Source organism: Daphnia carinata, chromosome 5 (assembly GCF_022539665.2).
Source record: "Daphnia carinata strain CSIRO-1 chromosome 5, CSIRO_AGI_Dcar_HiC_V3, whole genome shotgun sequence".
Lineage (NCBI taxonomy): Eukaryota > Metazoa > Arthropoda > Branchiopoda > Diplostraca > Daphniidae > Daphnia > Daphnia carinata.
The window spans coordinates 292,302-311,760 of record NC_081335.1 but is presented as its reverse complement, the minus strand read 5'-3'; the positions used below and the strand labels follow the sequence as shown (position 1 = coordinate 311,760).

Genomic DNA, 19,459 nt, shown 5'->3' with positions numbered 1-19,459 from the left:
AAAGAGAAAAAAAAAAAAAAAAAAAAAAAAAGAAAAGGAACAAGTCTGACAGCCAGCCCCAGTTGTCTCTCTCACCTGCTAACACATACGAAGTTGCTCTCGCGCGTGTGTATGTGTTAACAGGTAATGTTGAGGACAGGTTGGCATACCTATACCTCTCTGCTGGCAGGGTTGTGTTTCGTCTTCTACGTTGCGGCGCACCTGTATGCCGAGTGTGTGATGTGTGTCTAGACACCGTTAGTCGTAAGTCGGAAGGCGAATGGAAAAGAATCGCCTTTGCCACTCAGTCGTTGGCTATCGTTAGTAGAGTTCACTGGTCAAGGTTTGTGACTGTGTTTCTTTTTCTTTCAACAATAGTTGAAACAGCTTTCCCGTGGTGCCCACCTGCATGATCTTCATAGTTGCCCAGTCATCGGCTTTGGAATTAGTTGTCTACTTAGTCAGAGAATCAGTAGGGATGTGGTGACCTCATCCGTCCTTGATTGGGTATTGTGATTTTGTGATAGCTTGTATCCAGTGGTGGTGACTTCAACGAGTGGGCAGGTTGCCAACCATTAAGTTGGGGTGACACACAGACAAGAAATGGCCACTCTGCAGTACCACCAGCAGCAGCAGCAGCAACGTTACTACAACACTCTTGGAGGACAGTCTTCTTCGGGACAGAACAGGCCACCCACAATGCAGCGCAGAAGGAGTCAGGGCCAGCAAGAAGATGGCCCGACTCCCATCTGCCGCTGCAGAGTGCTCTACCTGGGCTCAGCCGTTCCCCAAGTCACCAAAGATGGCCTTCAAGGCATCCAGGTAAATATCATATATATGTTATTCCTCTTTCTCTTTTCTGCAGGTGTTTTGATAGACATAATGATTCTGGTGAAATAACAATCAAAACAATAATAACTTGTGGTGTTCATCTGCCCAAAATTGCAGGAACCCTTAAGGGAACTTTATCCCGAGGGAGGTGCGATGGGCGCCAAAGGAATCGACTCGTGGCTGTCTGTGTGGAGCAACGGTTTGCTGCTGGAGAATGTGGACGAGAACCACCAGCGCGTGACTCGATTCTTCCCCATCGATTCTCTGCACTATTGCGCCGCCGTGCGCTACGTTCTGGTCCCGTCCACCTCTCCGTCAGCAGCCGGTGGGGGGACTGGTGGCGGTGGCAGCGCAGCGGGATCGGAATTGGGCGTCGGAAGAATGGCCCGCTTCCTTCCGCTCGACTCGCCGTTCGCCCGACACCCCAACATCCACCACCCGCCGCTTTTCGCCTGCATCATGCGCCGCACGACCGGCATCAAAGTCCTCGAGTGTCACGTCTTCATCTGCAAACGCGAAACGGCCGCCAACGCTCTGGTCCGGTGCTGTTTTCACGCCTACGCCGACTCGACTTATGCCCACCACCTCGAAGAGGAGGAGCAACAGGGACAACAACAAGGCAAAAATTCATCCAAAAGCACGAGACCAGGAACTGGACGGCCCAGCAATGGCTCGGCGGTCGTCGTCAGCGCAGAATCTGACACGACCCTTAACTCTATTGAAAAGGTCGAGACATGGAAACTCTACCAACAACAACAGCAACAACAACAGTTATCTAACGGCCAGTCGCCTAAAGTGGCGCCGGAGGAGACGGCCAGAGAGGGCAGCACGAGCAGCCACGGAATGGGCAGCGCGTCCGTCTCGATGTTGATCCTCGACCACGGATCGGCCGACGAGGATAACGCCTCCTCCATCCTCAACGGAGACCAGAACCACAAGATCTGGTTGCCTTCGGCCAGCAACTCGGCTGGAGTGCCTCGCCGTTTGGCCGCTTCCGGCCCAGTTGCGCCCGTTGCAGACATGTACGGCGGTGGCAACCAAGACACGAACACGATGAGGAGCGTCCGCTCTTCCGCCTCTTCCATGATGCCCAACACGTTGCAGACGAGGTCGTCCCGTCCCAGACAGATTTTAGCTCCCTTTGCTGCTCCGCCACCACCGCCTCCCCTAGTGCAGCCGACGGGCTTGGACGAGCCGGACAGCAAGTTGTTGGCGAAGAAAATGCGAAAGAAACGGATTGGAGGTCGTTTAGGTGGAAGCGATGTTGATGACATGTCTTCCGTAGCGACTGGGCCCATCAATGGCGGCCGCCGAAGTTCACACAGCGTTTTCAATTTCCCCATTCATCGTGGGGGAGGAGGGGGAGGTCACCCTGGTATGCCACCACCTCCGGGCTATCCCATGAGTTACCCGTTTTTTCCTGGCCAACGCCAACCGCCGCCACCACCGCCACACGGGGCTTATCTCGTTCCCATGCCTATCCCATTGCCCGCGCACATTTCCACCAACGGGAAAAAGTCAAAAGGCTTAAAATTCGGCACTTTTAGCGCCCGTGGCGTTGGCAAGAAAATGAAAACGAAAAATCTTCAACATCCGCCCGGAAGCATGATGTTTCTTCCACCCCACCATCTTGGCCAAAATCCCGGGCCGCCTGTTATGGCTCCGCCACCCATGGCGTTGGGTTTGCCTGTGCCGATGATGGCCCCACCGCTGTCGATGCGACGGGGCTCGATGATGACGACGTCGGCCGAAGAGCCCATCTACATGCCGAGTCAAGTCCGTCCGCTCAGCCCCATCGCCTCGTACGCTCCGGCCCATTTCCCGCACGAGGCCTATCTGATGCAGCAACACTACACGACGCTGGTCCAGCAGCCCAACAAAGGCTCTACCAACCAGACGACGTTGACGAAACTCAAGAAAAAGGACAAGATGAAGAAGAAGATGATGATGCAACAACAACAGCAAATGCAGCCACTTCATCCGCTGCAAATGGATCCGGCCCAAATGAGCGCGATGGACGGAATGAGTTTACATGGCGAGGAAGTGTCTTTGAATAGCCAGTCGGGCGGTGGAGGCATTTACCGCAAAGGCCATTTGAACGAGAGAGCCTTTTCATATTCAATCCGGCAGGAGCATCGATCACGCTCTTATAGCTCCTTGGCTGGCCTGGGAGTTGGAGGAGGAAGTTCGGGTGGCGGTGCGGCTACGTATCCATCTGGACCCGAGGACCTGCGTGCTCACGACAAGAAGGAACGCGAGCTGATTCAGATGGTTCACGATCTGGATCTGTCGGGCGATGACCTGGAGCGTTCCGAAGTGCCCCTAGCCATGTACCCACATCACCATCGGCAGCAGCCACGTTGAAACATCGTTTTCTCTTCCATTTTCGCGTGGGTACGTACATATTATGTCATTTAAATAGACCTACTAATATTACTACTATCCGCTAAGAGCATGTCTGCTTAATTTCATTACCCCTGGCATTTTTTTTTTATTTTTGTTTCGTAACTGCTATTTTCAATATGTTTGCCATGTTGGTTTTGTTTGACGGTTTTTTTTTTTTTTTCTTACAAGTTGTTGTACTGGTTGCGTGGTAATAACGGAATTGACTATAAGGAACAGATGCCAGTGCGGACAACCGCGCTTACGAAGCGGAGGGAACGGAGCTATTCCTATATGATTAGTATTATTATTTTGTTTTCTTTTTCATTTTTTACAAGGTGAAACGGATAAAACGAGGAGATGGGTTCGGAGGGTAGTAGTCGTCGTCGTCGTAAGAAATGTAATAGCTTCCGCTGGCCAACAAAAAGAAAATATCCGTTATCTTTTTTAGGTTGCTGTTTGTTCTTCTCTTTCTTTCTTTTTCCATTGATTCGATCGCTTCGGTCAGGTCTAACAAGAAAACGCACACACACACAAAAAACATGTATCCGAAGTAGGCTATTTTGTTTTCTTTAGTCGGTCGTCCTATTTTCCCCCCGATGGCACCTTGTTTGGCAAGTTGCCTTTTTCTTTCGAGAATGTCTTATAGGAGACGAGGTCAATTCACGTACGAACATATTTTGACACATTCATGTAGCCCTGGCATGTGCATAGACGACACGAAAGAAAACCGGTTGTGATTTCTTTCTGTGTCGTGTGTGTCCTTAGAAAAACCAAAAATGCCGTGCAACATTTATGTTATTCTCATTTTCTTCAGTTGTAGCCCAGAAAAAAAAAAGAAAAGGAATACGGATGGAATGAACCGGGAGCTAGATAAAGTACAATGGCCGCCCGGAATGTATATATTAGTTGGACAATAGCCTTTGCCATTGATGTGTATCTGTATCCCGTACATGGGACGTGAGCTGCCTTGCCGCTGCGTGTTCTCGTTCCAGTTTAATAATTTCAACTTTTTTTTTTCTTTTACTTTTTTTTCATCTCAAATCATTAGCGCATATCCATCTTGTGTCAAGTAAAACACCGTATCACACGTTCCAAATATCACACCTGTGCGAAGTAGATGATGGAGGTTCGTTCTTCCCATCTTGTCAGCCAATCTCGTGATACTTGCTGGATCATTATGAGAGTCATTATTGCATCTAGCTCATCGGAACGAGACGACTCTTGAATCCGTTTTTTTTTTTCAATCAGCTGCTAGGATATTTCAAGTAGTTGAAGACAAAGAACTAGGAAAAGTCTGCCGCGGATGTACATTTTTTTTCTTTCGCAATCAACTTAGACGTTGATGTCTTACTTTCAGTGTTATCGTCTGGAATGACGGAACTGAAAGCAGCGAAAGAAATTCACGATGGATCGCAGTGAAAGAAGAGCTTCTTCTAAGATGCCTCTCTAGTTAGTCTGTCGATGTAAAGGAATGGCGGTAGTGATGTGGTCATCCCAAACCGGTTTTTCTGACTTTCTCGTAGAAACCGGGAGTTTGGTAGGAGGTTTGCCGAAGCGGGTCATTAAAACCCGATTTTCTGTAAGAAAGACAAGGCAAACGGGGATAGCAATAGGATTGAGCCATTTCTAATATCTGAGGATTTTTTAAAAAAAGAGCAAAATGAGAGCGCGCGTGATCCTTGTTGTTTTTCTGGTTCTCCCGTTAGTTCTCGTTGGGACTTTTTGCTCAATTCATCGCCATACGTAATTTGACATCTAGTGTGACTGTTATGACCTACAAAAGAAACAATGTCTCAATTTTGATCTTGTTTTTTTGTGTGTGTGTGTGTGTTTCTTCGTTTTCTGATTTTTCATTTCTGGTTTATTACAGGAACGAAAACGACGAGAACGACATTGACCAGTCGATCCGCCTATCTTTTCTTCGGTCTTCATTGCTGACAACGGATCAAAAACCGAAAATGTAACATGAAAAAGAAAGCCTAACACGACAAAGGATGATGGCCTCATTTCTGGCCTAACGTAAACAAGTAAAAATATTTCTATATTCCGTCCTCTTTTAATATCTATTTTAATCTTTTCTAGTATTAACTTTTTGACAATGCTACTGATATATGAGTTTAAAGACTATTAATAATCTATTCATAGTTTTAGAATGTGTCCAGGTCACTATTTCATAGATGCTCAATGACGGTTGTCTCTTTGTCCTCCCCTTCTCCTTTTTTAATCTCTTCATCTTTTAAATACTAAGGATGCAAATGAATGTTCCATTTGATTTTTGTTGATTTCTTCATGGCACGGACTGGGTTTCTACCAATCGGTACAAATCCAGTCGATTGCTTTTCCCCCTGTTTCCTGAATGAAGAATGTGTGACTGTGCCATTTTCTGTGGTGGGAATCAATTGATGCAAATGGGAAGAAAATCTGAATGACAGTCATGTGACCTGATTAGTATCAACATTGCTTCCCATTTTTTTTTTCTCCTTCATCATCCTGTGTAATTTGTAGACCAATAATTTTAATTAAAAGTCTCATTGTCTAGGGTTTCTATTGAATAAAGGGTGGTTTGGGTTGCAGGTAAATTAGAGCATGAAAGTGATGCAGACGGTTCAAAATTCTGAATGATGCAATTGACTTTGGATGAGAGGAAATTGTTAAACATACAATACACGTCATGAATATTCGGTCAAAACAACGTACTCAACATCCCGTCTCATTTTCCAACTGTTACATGAAGATAAATGGTCTAGTGTGATTTCCAGACTTAAAGTGAAGTGCCATCAGCGGGGATACGAAGAATTCGCCGAACCAAAACCGAGACCAAGACCCCTCTGAGTATGTGTTGTGGCTCTGGCAACCTGATATTGTTGATCCAGTGATGCGAAAAGCTCTTGCTGCTTCTTCAATACATCAGCTGCAGATTCGGGTTGTCGATCATCAACTGCCCGTGACGGACCAGCAGCTGCTAGTTACCATCAATGCAAACAAGTAGGAAAACAGAAAACAAAAGAAAAATAGTTCCAATTCTTTTTGTTCACATTTTTCATTGCGTTCTTTTACCTCCTTCAGATGGATCATGCTTGATGCCCATGAGGCGTTTGAACTTGGCTGTCATTTTTCCGTCTTGATCTTGCGTGAAGGCCGTTGCTTCCCAAAGTTTGGCAGTAGATGTGGCGGGCGGCTCATTTTTCTCCTGTAAAATTTTAGGAGGAAATGTAAGCAACAAAAAAAACTGGAAACAAAAAAAAATAAATTAAACACACCTTGTTTGCCCACAACAATTTCCTCTTCTGTATTTGCTGAGCGTATTTCATGGGATTCACAGCTGCTGGATTATAGAAGGAAGGCAACGCCACCCCAGTAACTTGTTGCGCCTCAGCTACTCTGCTTTGCAGTACTTGCTGAGCTGCAGCCTGAACAGCTGATGACACTGCTGACGACGATCCGACAGCGGATGAGGTAAATTGAGAAGTTTGTTTAATGGGTGACAAGTTCGTCAGCGAAGGATGTTTAGTTTCGGCCGAAGGCATGGCTAAACTTGCAGCCACATTGGTCACATCCAATCCCATGCGTGCAATCGTAGCTGGGAAGATAAAGAATAGTGTAACATTATGGTGCTGAATAACCAAGAATGTTCTTACCAGCTTTCTTTTCCCGTCTTTCTTGACTACGCGTTCGACGAGAAGATTTTCTATCTTTTCTGTTCACACTTGAAGAACGAGATCTGGATCGAGACTTAGACCGACATCTCTTTTTCCTGTGTGAGAAAGGTAAACATAAATATAAACATGAACACCTGAAGATTTTCGATACATATTGAAGCTATTTTATTTACCTTTCATCACGATGGTGTTCCTTACGCTCTTTGGATCTAGACCGCTTCCTGCTGTGACTGCTTCTGTCCCTACTTCTGTTCCTGCTTCTGCTTCGTTTTCTATGCTTGTGATGTCGATCAATGTCTCTGTGCTTGGAACTAGAACTGCTACTTTTATGGACCTAGAAAATGACATGTGGGCAGATGTGGCTTTTGGCGAAAGAAATTAGATCCACAATGCATTCCAAGTAAATATATATTGGGATTTCCATTTATATTTATTTACACGGTAAAGATCATTTCTTTTTATTTTTCTCTTTAACTAATCAATGAATCCTAACTGGTAAAAAAACGAAAATTAATGTGCATTTCAACTAACCTCGTTGGAGTGCCCAGATTTTGAAGATCTGGATTCCTTGTCGTAAGAGGTTTCTTTTGTCCTCTTCAAAGCGTCGTTAGGCAGAGGCTTCGTTTCGCTCCGTTTTTGGCTCACCTGCGTTCCATAAACACGGAAAAAAGTTCGACTTTGTAATGAAAGGCAAAACATATTATTGATGGAATGACTTACGGAAGAAGAACTCTGATTGTTAGGGCTCTCATTACTTTCTCTATCGCTATCGACGCCGTAATCTACTAACCCCGCCATTTTGTAGGGTAACAAATTCACTAACGGGTAAACAGAAGAATTTCCAAACTTGTCTGCTACAGTTGCCACCTAGCAGCTAGCGCTGTCAATTTTCCCGATAGAGATTTCGTATAGATGGCACCGGCCTGTTTTTCATGGCTTTCACACAATAGATGGCGTGGTCGACGCTCATGATTTCAGCAAACGAGGAACACGAAAATTAGGGTTTTTTTGAAGTGATATTAGTATTTTCGACAGTATATGGCAATCCGTTTTACCCCCCCCCCCCCAAAAAAAAAAAAAAAAATATCGGCCCCCCCCCCCCCGAAACAAAAAAAAAAATATCGACATGCCAAATGTGTAGGCGTAGTTTTTTTTTCTGTTTAAAACTTCATTTAAATTTGTTTCAATTCCATCTACCGACCGGTAGATGGCGAAAGCAACCGAAACAAATGCCAGCAGAAAGCAAATAAATGCCAAAGGTGAGACATGCTGGAAAGGCTTGATACAAATGTGTAGGCGTAGTTTTGGAATTCAGAGGTGCTAGCTGGCTGTTTGGTAAAACTTCATTTAAATTTGGTTTCAACTCAATATGTTTTATTTATTATTTGTGTGATTACAATACGGCCCAAACGATTGGGCCAACCAGGCAATGTGGATATTCTGCCATGTACATGATAAACCTAGGATTCTTCGTCAACATGCAAGATGTTACCCCCTGGTAATGCTTTTCATGCAAGATGTTACCCCCTGGTAATGCTGAGTTTGTTTAGTTTTCTAATTTTAATCGTCAATGTCGTATTAGCAAACTACTGTTGACAGAAAAGCTGATACATTGGGACAATGGTTACAGCCAGTGTGATGAATAAATCACCATAGATCAGTTGCCTTGCCTTCCCAATTGCAACAAAAACGAATCATGGAGTCAAAAATATTAAAAGGTGGTACTATTTTAATTGTTTTAATTGATATATCGCTAAGTGCTGATATTTGTGTAGAATATGCTGGAATTCATGTCATCCTGGAGAGGACTAAAAAAAGAGATGTATCCATGAAGCAGTTCATTAGTCATGTCCCAAATGAATGCCAGCGTCAACCAGCAATCTTTCAATGGCTAATAAGGATTTAATGATTCTGAAAATCGTAGGCGACATTCCTAAATCCCACCTGTCAAAAGATTTGAATGCAACAATTTTTATTCTGAACTGATGCCTGCCAAATTCTTTTCCCATAAAATGAGGTGATATGAGGTTATAATGGAAATTGCTGTTAAGACTGCCGAGACCAGGTACATTATTTACCTTAACGTTTAGTGATCCAAATAACCAACTTTGTAACCTTTCTGTTTTTTATGGTGCATGGAACGTCCAATCGCAAAGCCCATGGAAGATCTCTGTGGCCAAGACGAAGAATTCTTCCAAACTTTCGTATTCAAGTTTTGGCCATGGTGATCATTTGCAACTGCATAGCCTTTTAGAAGCTCCTGCCAGGAATCTACAGGAATACGGCAGATGATGGATTTATGTACCATGTAAGCTATATCAATAAGAATGTTTTATGCTTATCTATGTTTTATTTTCTTAATTTAGATTAATAGCAACAGTGAACCTGCGAAGGTTTCTGGTTGGGATGTGATGACGAAAAGTTATAATAATTTGAAGTACGGAATTGAATTTCCCTCCATCAGCCGCCTGTGTATTCCCGCGTATTATGGTATTAATTATTTAAAAATTGAAGTGCATATCTGGGCTCCCTTCCTTTCCGTAGCCCCGTTTCCCCTTGACTCGTAATAAGCCCGTAGGGGGTCATGCCCCTACTGTACGGTATATATAAAAATAACATATACCGAGGTTTGGAGGGCTCTGGCCGGAAAGGGGACGTGGGCGTCCGCTTAGTCCGATGATGTGTTCACGGAGGGCTCTGTGGCTACCCACAAATCCGAACTAAAGGTTAATCGCTCCAGTAAAAATGTTCCAAATCTTCGGCTCTTCTTCCGGCTTCTCTTAGCCAATCACCGGGTAATCTCCCCGGTGGGTCAACAAGGCAGTGTCTCCCCCTGCCTGGGTTGACGGCAACTTTTGAAAGGGCGATTGTGCCTTTTTAAAGTTGCAAAAATAATTCTAGTGTACAGAGAATTGTCAATAAAATTTTTTTTATAAAATATTTTTTCCAAAATCTTTCTCTTTCATTGTCTGTGTTCGCTGTGTTCATTCATTACATTTATCAATTTTTTTTTTATTTAGCTTGCTCAATTCATCTTATTGTTTATGCCACCTTTGATGGTAAGCATTGTTTCCATTGGTTTATCGTTTATCTGTAAGCATTTAATTATTGTCCAGGGATCGAACCATGGATGTTCGGCATACCGCGCCGATGCTCTACCAATGAGCCATGAATCATATGATCTCAAGTTGGCTTTTTTCTAGTCACTTGCGGACTTGCATTTACACTTAGAATAAAACTGAAATGGAATACTGCAATATTGTCTTCTACATTTATTCTGCTTCATTTTTTTACATCTACAGAGGTTTGAACCCTGGGTAACAGATATCGCAGCTAAAGGCTCTACCACAGAGCTATGGACCTTATGAAATCAATAGACCGATAAACATATATTTGTGAAAGACTGCATAAACATCCTAGGCGATTACATATGATATGCGATAATAAAAAATTTAGATATATCTCGTGGCTCAATGTTAGAGCATCGGTGTTGCACGCTGAATGTCTGGGGATCGGTTCCACTACGAGCAAAATAAAATACAAATACAAAATTACTTCAGAAAATATCCAGGTATTACACGTTGTTCCTTGAATCTAAGTTGAAGAATTCAAAGTGTGTAATAAATAATAATTGAATACTTACAGATAAATGACAAACCTATGGAAATAATGCATACCTCATGGTGGCAAGAACAATAATATGAATTAAGCAAGCTAAATAAAAAAAATTGATAAATGTACTGAATGACAAGACAATGAAAGAGAAAAATTTTGGAAAAAATATTTTATAAAAAAAATTTTATTGACAATTCTCTGCACATTGGAATTATTTTTGCAACTTTAAAAAGGCACAATCGCCCTTTCAAAAGTTGCCGTCAACCCAGGCAGGGGGAGACACTGCCTTGTTGACCCACCGGGGAGATTACCCGGTGATTGGCTAAGAGAAGCCGGAAGAAGAGCCGAAGATTTGGAACATTTTTACTGGAGCGATTAACCTTTAGTTCGGATTTGTGGGTAGCCACAGAGCCCTCCGTGAACACATCATCGGACTAAGCGGACCCCCCACGTCCCCTTTCCGGCCAGAGCCCTCCAAACCTCGGTATATGTTATTTTTATATATACCGTACAGTAGGGGCATGACCCCCTACGGGCTTATTACGAGTCAAGGGGAAACGGGGCTACGGAAAGGAAGGGAGCCCAGATATGCACTTCAATTTTTTAAATATAAAATACCGTCTCGGGAATCCGAATGAAGTATAGAAATGTCATGTCATCCATCCAATCATTACAATATATTCAGTGTCTTGCCCCAACCAAGAATCTTTTCAGATCCAATGTTACTATTAACCTATACTGAGAAAAGAAAAACAACACCATTAAGCATCTCAATTGTTGCTCATGTGACTTACATTACATGACTCATAGATTCAACTTCTGGCAGAAGCTTGGGAAAGGCCATACAAATTGCAGATGAAAATCATTGTATAAGGCTCTTGAATGATAAAATAGCACCCGTAGAACGTTGCATTGTTGATAGTTCAAAGAAAGACATATGCACACTTGGGTTGGCGAATGGGTAAGTCTGATGCAATGTATGGCAATCCGTTTTACCCCCCCCCCCCCCCCCCCCAAAAAAAAAAAAAAAAAAATATCGGCCTTACTTTCTGTTTTACTGCTACCCACCGTTGTTCGATATTTTCTTTTTTTGGAAATAAAACAGATTGCCCAGTATGCTGAAAATCCTGAAAATCCTTTTCTATTGGATAAATTTTTTTTGTAGATTAGACATGGTTGGCAAAATGGATGAGAAATGCTTCGTCATAAATTCAAAATTTTTTCAATAAAATTCCTTTCATACCTAAAGAGTCCATGTATGATGTTCATCGCTGCAATGCCAGCGAAGTAAAACATCTTTAGGGCCATTTAAGTACCCAGCTTCACCAACACTCTGAACGTAAAGGAAAAGCTGTTCTTTAGCAAGAGAAGCACAATTATTTGAGGCTTCTAGCTGTGACAGAACTATAAAGGATTGCTGTTACACAAGATTCATTTACACAAGATGGTACTTCTCATTAGACAATGTGCATACTCTATTACTTTACCTCATACCTTAATGGTAATGTACTCTCAGTGTTTTTTCAACTGTAGGCTCACTCTTCCATCCTGTAACACTTCCAGACTTGACTTGATCCCCCGCTAAAATTCTGTGAATGCAAAATAAAAGCATTAAAAATATTTTTTCGGTAGACAAAAAACCGAAAAGTACCTAATCCATGTTTGATGTTGAACTGTTCAGATTATACAAAATGTTGAGCACATGCTTAAGGCCACCATAGCACAGAATTTTTTCCAGTTTTGCAAACATACCATCACAGCATCTATGAGAAACAGGAGAGGTTAAAAGTTTTCTTTCTTTAAAAATCTATTTATTTCATAACATACCGTGATGAGCTCTTCTTTTGTAATGGGTAGCCCTCTCTAAGTACTTCCATAAGTAATGCTTCAATACTTGGAACAGCTGAAACAAGCGGTTGTGATAAAAAAAGTATCAGCACCACTGGCAAGAATGTAAACATGAAGACTTGTTATGGACAATATCTACAATTGGTACAAATGACAGATGGGGTGAAACTACAATATGACGAACTAAACTGAACCTTCCTCACTGATGTGTCAATCTATAAAAGGATTTAAATCTTTATTAATGAGACATACAGGATACTGTATAAAATTATAGTAAAGATGGTACCAAATGCTGAGTTACCAGAAATTTTGCCCAGAATATCTCCAACTGACATGTGAAACATAAGTCAGCTGTTCTGCATTTTCAAATCCAGTGTTCAAGTAACCATATTATCCAATCCATGTCTGCCATGTCTTGGTGTCACATACAAAATCGTAAAAATTGTTTTAAAAAAAGAGTATATTTTTTTCGATAGTGAGTTTTATTAAAATCTAAATAACGAAAGTCATATGTATACTCACAGATGTATCATTTTTCAATCCAAAGAAGTCTTATTTTTTTCTTAAGCCAAACTTTTTTGTGAAGAAATGAAGAGTTTCTACTGGCATTACTCATTTTCACTTGCAAACACACCATATTAGGAGCAGCGCGACGCAGCAGAAATATTAGGTCAATGTATGTAGAGAATTAACTAGAAATCTGACCGTTAGATGGCGATAGCAGTAAAACAGAAAAAAGGCTTATATATTTTTTGGGGGTAAAACGGATTGCGATATATAATTTCTAAACACATTCAGCAACGCCCAACCTGACATGAAATTCGAAATCCTTGTTTAATTTCGGTCAAAATGGTTGAGTTTGGTCTAATTTTGCGACATGTCCCATTTTCTCAAAATATGAAAAACAGCAAAGGCTATAGCCTTCCCACTTTTTCAATTTTCGCTAAATTTTAGATTTCGCTTTAAATACATGATTTCGATGCAGAATTAAACGAGCATCATGAATATGATAATTGTTTTCTCGTAGGACTCATAGTTTTTGAATAAAACGTAAAAAAGGTGAAGTTAGGTTTGAAAAATAAGTCCGACAAAATACATAAGCCCGAATTTATCTTTCAGGCTTAAAAATCTTTCCTATAAAAAAATAATATTATTAAATCTAAATAACTGATTCAAAATTAGCCAAGGAACACGAAAATAGAAGTTGTTTTTATGTAGAGTCTTAAATATAAAATTAGGTGCGAATGGAAACCATTACTAGCGCGCCAGTACGCTACAGCGCTAGCGTGACACATCAAACTTTTTTGATTATTCAAAAACTATACACTCTACATAAAAACAAATTTCATTGTCGTGTTCTTTGTTAAATTTTGAATCAGTATCATATATAGTTATATATTATTTTTTAAAAGGACAAAATTTTAAGCCCGACAAAATAAGCTCGGCCTTCTGTTTTTTACGGTTAATTCAAAACCGATAAGCTCAATATGAAAATATACCCGATTTTCGTAATCAGCGATCAATTCCGAATCAAAATAATGTATTTTTAACCAAATCTAGAATTGGACGAAAATTGGACGAAAATTTCGGCTAAATTTTAGATTTTGCATATAATACATGGTTTCGATGCAGAATTGAACGGGCATCACGAGTATGAAGGTTGTTTTCTCGTGGGACTCATAGTTTTTGAATAAAACGGTAAAAAACAGACAATAAAGTGTCGCTAACAGCAATTAATTTTCTTTTATTTTCAAAACGGCTGATTTAAGGAGGAAAACAGGGGTCATTGGGCAAGGTAAAAAATTTTCATAAGGTAATGGCGGAGCAGCGCAACGGTAAGCCAAAGATACCTGACTGGTAAAGACATAAAAGGCTTGAATCGGATCGGAAGGATAGGTCCGATTCCGATCTGTTTTCTGGTTGATTTCGGAACAGTTTCCATTCTCGAATGGAGTTTGTGTGAAGCAGCAACCTTGCCAGCATTGCAGACGAACACTTCGCACTTTGTAAACACTTCACTATCCAAAAATCAGAATTTAAATGATTTATACCTTTGTCCTTTCGTTGTTTGGCAATCCTCCATGAATATTTTATGACATTGCTATCGGGGCGTTTCCAAAGTCCGAAGTATGAAAATTTTTGGGTTCACCATGGTGTTACACTAGCATTCATATAGAAGAGACTATCCGTGCAGTGTAAAATTTTAAACTGTACACGAGAGACCCACCATGTGTATTTTATTTGTTTATGTGAATCCAAACCCTGAACCTGGGGGTTACAAAATAATTCTAGCAAGTAATCGGGACGAATCGCTGTCTAGGCCTGCTCTACCTGCACATGAATGGTTGCCAAACCATGGTGGAGTATATGGAGGTAAGTTTGCAAACAGTAGCCTACCAAACTTCGTTTCCCCACAAGATCATAATTTTCTTCTTCAGGAATTGATATGCAACCTGGTAAAGAAGGTGGGACTTGGTTGGCTATGAACAAACATGGAAGAATTGGTGTTCTTTTAAATGTTGGACAAAGTTACAGTGAAACAGCTGTTATTGCTGACCCATCTTCTGGAAGAGGTTTTTATGCAGTTGAATGGGTCACGAATATGAAAAAGGATATGCAAGGAATATTCGATATCGTTAAAGAGAAACATGGAAACCGTGAACAGACCTTTAGACTTGTCGCATTTGATACAAAGTAGAATATTTAGCTGTAGGTGTGTTAACTTGTTTAGGCTATTGATTCAATTCCTTGGTTTATTCTAGTAGGGAACCGAAAGTAGGAACGCTTACTTACGCGGGTAGTAAGTATGATGGATTTCTCGAGGAATTTCTGCCTCCTGGAATACATGCATTGGGAAATAATGCCCCTGACATTACTTGGAATAAGGTAGTCAATGGGAAAAAGGAATTTGAATCCATCATTAAAAAAACTGTTTCATGGAACAACAGACAAGACCTTTTAGACTCTCTTATTAGGCTGTTGGGAAGCAAGGAAAAGTAAGCAAAACTTTTTTCCCTACAACTATGGAATCATGTTGAAATTGATTACCTTTAACAGACATTGGCCAGATCCTGGAATTGTACAACAGATGAAAGGTTCAGATTTCGTTATGGAATGTTTAAGTGCCATATTTGTGGACATTTCTAGGTTTTATGGGACCAGGTAAAAACTGCAAATTCACGAAATAGTAATGTCCTCATCTCCTTAATTCTGATTTCACTAGAACACAAACTGTGATTTTAGTCAGTTCTGAGAACGAGGCACTATTTTACGAAAGAACAATGGAAGGTGCTCCGGGCAATCAACCAGTTGCTTGGATTGAAAACCACCATGCATTTAATTTAGAAACCGAGTAAATTTCCTATTGATGTTACCCAACAGGATAGAGGAATAAATCGTTAAATGTGCCGCTCGATTCTGCGTTGGGATGATTATTTTTTATTTCTTTTCTTTTCTTACTTCAGTTGGTGATTTATCCGGGATAAGCGACCAGTTATTGTAAGCTTGCTCGAGATTTTGACTTAGAGATCGACATTTTTTAGATCTGCGCCGGACGTTGAAGGCATACCTACATCATCGGGCGGAATAAAACGGCCTATCGGCTGTACAGCTTCCTATAAAAAAAATTGTGGTTCATGAGAATGGATGCACTTAATTGCTTAGACTAATAATCCATTAGCCGATTTCAGCTGTCATTCACTCCTCTGATATGGACTGCACATACCCTCATTTGCCTGAGCTTCAGCATTTCTTGTCTCAATTTGTTCAAAATGGCATAATTTGGTGCATTGACGGCTGCTTTGCTCTGCAGTAAAGTGATCTGTTGTTCTTCTTGCTTCTTCTCTTTGACCGTTTTAAGCGAATGGGAACCGTAAAGACGCAACAGTGAACCCCAACTGGAGATGTGTGGGTGCAGTGCCTATTTCAATTAAACATAATTTAGATCATAAATATGTAACCACTTGTATTTTTGCTTATATTGTTAACACTTACCTGGAGAATAGCCTGGGCTGCCCTCTGTTTACCATCTCTTTTATTCTTACATGGTACTTGAACAGTGTGCTTTCCAACCGTCATAATTACTTCGTTCTTCTGATGTTTGAGGGTTTTCAGTTCGTACTTAACGTTTTTATCGCCCAAACCAAAGTTTCTAGAAAATCCACAGGTAGAAAAATTGTTAATAGGTTCGAGGAAAACTGTTAGAATATTACCTTTGAAGACATGTGAGCAGTATGGCATATGGAGATGGCTCACTTGTTTTGGCACACAATTCGGCAACACGAGGATCCTCAATCCGAATTTCGTTGAAGAACTAAATGATAATGATGTAAGATGATAACAGTAAATGCCAAAAGCTTTCAGTGCCAAAAGCTTTCTCTTTAATTTTTATCTTCAGCAACTTTTGTTGACAAAGTGCTGCAACCAAGCGAAGCAACTGTTTGTAACTTGTTAATGCTACTACATAACACGGCCGTAGGCCGTTTGTATAAATTTTTTTTTTAACAGTACGTTCTACGGCCACCTCGATATACTACACAATTCAGCACTTTGTCAACAAAAAGTTTTAAAACTGCTGAAGCTGTTTTTTCCTGGTTTTCCATATAACTAACGATAGATAAACTGTACGTTGAAGTATAACATACGGAAAGGTCTAGGTCAGATTGATGATTTGGTCCCTTGTGTCCTGGTTCAGCTTCGTCCAATATCTTTTCCTTCATTTGTGGAATGAGAACTTCTAGCGTTGCCTTTGCTGCTTCGGCCTTGGCAGCCTTCTTGCTCGATCCAACTCCCGTGCCATACTGCATACCATTGATTAACACTGTTGCACTATACGGTGTAGCTGCATTCTCTACAGAGAAACGCTTACGCTGTTAAAACTCAAAAAAAGTTTTGTTGGTTCTTTGAAATATTTTCTAATCTTACCGATTTCCTTAAATGTATAAGCAGGTTGCTTTTTTAGCGCGTGTTGTACGTATTCGTGTAAGATACAAACGTAGCTCTTTCCCGCGGGGTTCATAATCCACTCTCTTCGCGACCCTCTTTGCCATTAACAATAAAAAACAAACAATAAAAGTATAAATTAATATAAAAGAAAATAGGCGGAATACAACGGCCTATCGGCTGTACAGCTACCTAACAAAAAATCGTGGTTCATTTGAATAGATGCACTTAACTGCTTTACGTCAATTATATAAAAAATAAATAAATAAGAAAAATATAAATAAATTTAAAAATATAATAAATAAATGGATATTCTGAGGTACTGAATACGTGGTTCCAGAGTTACACTTACCCATTGGTTCCACCACCCGTACTTTGACCCTCTGTCTGGGTGGTAGGGTCATTGTGGGTAGTAGGTATGGAATGTCCGATTGGGAAAGTTATTAGCTTGGTTCCTTTAGGCAAAGTTGGCCGGCCCAGTTCGGCTGTTTTCGAAAGTTTGACATCCTCATCCTCATCAGCACTATGATTCGTGCCAGTCACAGATCTCCTGTCTTCGTTCAAGGCAGTATTCGTGAGGGGGTAAACTTGTCGTTGCTTTCGCAGCTTGGTATGCTTTCGTCTAGCTGCCCATGTTCTAATTTGATTTGCATTGACGCGTAATATATTAATTATTCGGCTCACTGCTATACGCTTTCGATGTGAAGCAAAGGTACTCACTTGAACCGCATAAGACGGACGGTCTTGAAATCGAACCGCTTACAACAGTACTCGCGCAGTTGAACTCCATTGAGTGAATGCGCCGCTTGGTTCTCTTGAACTGACTCGATGCGAGCACAGGGAATCTCGGGAACAATAGGTGTGGCCCCGTCTTCTGTTGTGTTATTTGAGGCTTTTGATAACTCTTCGGCTTTCTTTTCCTCTTTCTCTTTGGCTCTTTGGTAATGAAGACAAGGTACTGCGCTGATTGGTACTGCGTGTTTCTACAGATGAGAACGCGATAGTCAGAATAGGTGACTGACTAATGGTGGGAAAATGATGTGAAATTACCCTGGCACTTCCAGGTCCGAGAAAATAGGGTTTGGCGAGCGTGCAAACGCGTGTTGGCTTGTGTAGGTAGATGGGCATTCCACTGTTATGCGTCACTTGGACCCAGTTCTCCGGCAAAACTTCAAAATGATTTTTACCCTTTTCTACACCATCACATTATTAGTTCTATCTTTCAATAATTATAATATTGGTATTACCCTCAAGAACAATTTTTTCCTTTTCCTCATATGCCATGCTTGCATCACCATTGGCTGATGGTTTGGAACTACCATCTGCTTTTTTGAATCTTTTTCTGCATTTCATTTCCTCCGGCAAACCTTGAGGTTACAATGGTTAGGAACAAAGAAACAATAGCAGAAGATTAAGTATATTTAGATACCTTCCTCTAGCATAGCATCTATTTCTTCATCTTGAATATCATAATCTTCTTCACTGTCTGCTTCATTAGAACTACTAAAATCTGTTTCTGAATTTTCCTTGCACTCATCATCATCGTTTGCATTTGTTTCCACAATTTCATCCAATACATGAAACTCTCGCATATTACTAAAATCTTTGTACAGCTCATCTCCTTCTGGGTCGTCTGGATCCACATCATGAAGCAACTGCGAATCACTCAAAGAATTTTCCATACCCTCCATTTCAAATTTGTTGCATACAGCAGAAGACTTATATGATAATTTGGAGTTGCGAACAACAGAGAAATCGGAACCGTTTTACAAGTAAAATAAAATTACAAAGTATAAGTAGAAGAATGGGCATCTACATCATAGGCCTTGTCTTCTGAGGAAATCAACATCGGCCACACGTGAACAGCATGGCCGGGAAGACTTTTCTCAAACTTGGCAAGGCAATGATATAGCGCTTTCGTATATCTAAATGATGTGAGAAGATGTAAGCCGTAACAATGTGAGTCTGATTACCAACTAAAGTTTAATAACACTGGCAACAAAGAACAACTTCAGGAAAGACAAATAACTAGGTCTTATAAAAATGGCCAACGGGCACGCGAAATAAATTGTAGTATCCGCAAATGTGTTATGGAAAGACTGGTATAGCAGCCGAATTTGCTAGCTAACCTGTTGTGCCCACGTTTGAAGAACGCCATCTGGAAGCAAAATCTTTACCATCAAATTAATCAATTATTTAAC

The 19,459-nt window shown here is 41.0% G+C and overlaps 4 protein-coding genes and 1 long non-coding RNA gene across 6 annotated transcripts; 2 read left to right on the top strand and 3 right to left on the bottom strand.

The window, feature by feature from the left end:
* The first annotated feature begins 42 nt into the window (after positions 1-42).
* LOC130696957 (uncharacterized) lies at positions 43-5,887 on the top strand. The gene is made up of 4 exons (XM_059495268.1): positions 43-322; positions 507-801; positions 928-3,204; positions 5,066-5,887. The coding sequence occupies exons 2-3, from the start codon at positions 583-585 to the stop codon at positions 3,172-3,174; spliced, it is 2,466 nt and encodes an 821-aa protein (XP_059351251.1). The 5' UTR covers positions 43-322; positions 507-582; the 3' UTR covers positions 3,175-3,204; positions 5,066-5,887.
* LOC130696937 (arginine/serine-rich coiled-coil protein 2-like) lies at positions 5,724-7,733 on the bottom strand. 2 transcript variants are annotated; one of them, XM_057520078.2, is made up of 7 exons: positions 7,575-7,733; positions 7,386-7,499; positions 7,028-7,188; positions 6,834-6,949; positions 6,456-6,775; positions 6,253-6,385; positions 5,724-6,157 (listed from the first exon to the last, which is right to left on the bottom strand). In XM_057520078.2, the coding sequence occupies exons 1-7, from the start codon at positions 7,650-7,652 to the stop codon at positions 5,973-5,975; spliced, it is 1,107 nt and encodes a 368-aa protein (XP_057376061.1). In that variant the 5' UTR covers positions 7,653-7,733; the 3' UTR covers positions 5,724-5,972. The 2 variants fall into 2 exon arrangements, with proteins under 2 accessions (XP_057376061.1, XP_057376062.1); XM_057520079.2 differs by having other exon boundaries at positions 5,724-6,154.
* Positions 7,734-11,936: 4,203 nt separating this feature from the next.
* Positions 11,937-12,473, bottom strand: LOC132088003 (uncharacterized). Its single transcript, XR_009421058.1, has 3 exons — positions 12,297-12,473; positions 12,121-12,232; positions 11,937-12,058 (listed from the first exon to the last, which is right to left on the bottom strand). It is a non-coding gene; the product is annotated as an uncharacterized LOC132088003 (long non-coding RNA).
* Positions 12,474-14,294: 1,821 nt separating this feature from the next.
* Positions 14,295-15,732, top strand: LOC130696943 (transport and Golgi organization protein 2-like). Its single transcript, XM_057520085.1, has 5 exons — positions 14,295-14,690; positions 14,756-15,011; positions 15,080-15,313; positions 15,375-15,479; positions 15,541-15,732. The coding sequence occupies exons 1-5, from the start codon at positions 14,546-14,548 to the stop codon at positions 15,671-15,673; spliced, it is 873 nt and encodes a 290-aa protein (XP_057376068.1). The 5' UTR covers positions 14,295-14,545; the 3' UTR covers positions 15,674-15,732.
* Positions 15,733-15,765: 33 nt separating this feature from the next.
* LOC130696920 (microprocessor complex subunit DGCR8-like) lies at positions 15,766-19,368 on the bottom strand. The gene is made up of 11 exons (XM_057520055.2): positions 18,688-19,368; positions 18,506-18,625; positions 18,309-18,451; positions 17,979-18,241; positions 17,611-17,895; positions 17,241-17,356; positions 16,961-17,166; positions 16,529-16,629; positions 16,311-16,467; positions 16,042-16,236; positions 15,766-15,931 (listed from the first exon to the last, which is right to left on the bottom strand). Exons 1-11 carry the CDS (start codon positions 18,947-18,949, stop codon positions 15,839-15,841), a joined length of 1,941 nt encoding a protein of 646 aa, XP_057376038.1. The 5' UTR covers positions 18,950-19,368; the 3' UTR covers positions 15,766-15,838.
* Between the last annotated feature and the right edge of the window lie 91 nt (positions 19,369-19,459).

Coding starts and splice junctions, on each gene's coding strand:
- LOC130696937 (XM_057520078.2), bottom strand. CDS start 7,652: ATGGCGGGGTTAGTAGATTACGGCGTCGATAGCGATAGAGAAAGTAAT. Junction 7,189..7,385: donor AATCTGGGCACTCCAACGAG/GTTAGTTGAAAT, acceptor GTCATTTTCTAG/GTCCATAAAAGTAGCAGTTC. Junction 6,950..7,027: donor GAACACCATCGTGATGAAAG/GTAAATAAAATA, acceptor TTTCTCACACAG/GAAAAAGAGATGTCGGTCTA.
- LOC130696957 (XM_059495268.1), top strand. CDS start 583: ATGGCCACTCTGCAGTACCACCAGCAGCAGCAGCAGCAACGTTACTAC. Junction 802..927: donor ATGGCCTTCAAGGCATCCAG/GTAAATATCATA, acceptor CCAAAATTGCAG/GAACCCTTAAGGGAACTTTA.
- LOC130696943 (XM_057520085.1), top strand. CDS start 14,546: ATGTGTATTTTATTTGTTTATGTGAATCCAAACCCTGAACCTGGGGGT. Junction 15,314..15,374: donor CTGTTGGGAAGCAAGGAAAA/GTAAGCAAAACT, acceptor TACCTTTAACAG/ACATTGGCCAGATCCTGGAA. Junction 15,480..15,540: donor TCTAGGTTTTATGGGACCAG/GTAAAAACTGCA, acceptor TGATTTCACTAG/AACACAAACTGTGATTTTAG.
- LOC130696920 (XM_057520055.2), bottom strand. CDS start 18,949: ATGGAGGGTATGGAAAATTCTTTGAGTGATTCGCAGTTGCTTCATGAT. Junction 17,357..17,610: donor ACGGGTGGTGGAACCAATGG/GTAAGTGTAACT, acceptor TTAATGGCAAAG/AGGGTCGCGAAGAGAGTGGA. Junction 16,630..16,960: donor AATCTGACCTAGACCTTTCC/GTATGTTATACT, acceptor ATTATCATTTAG/TTCTTCAACGAAATTCGGAT.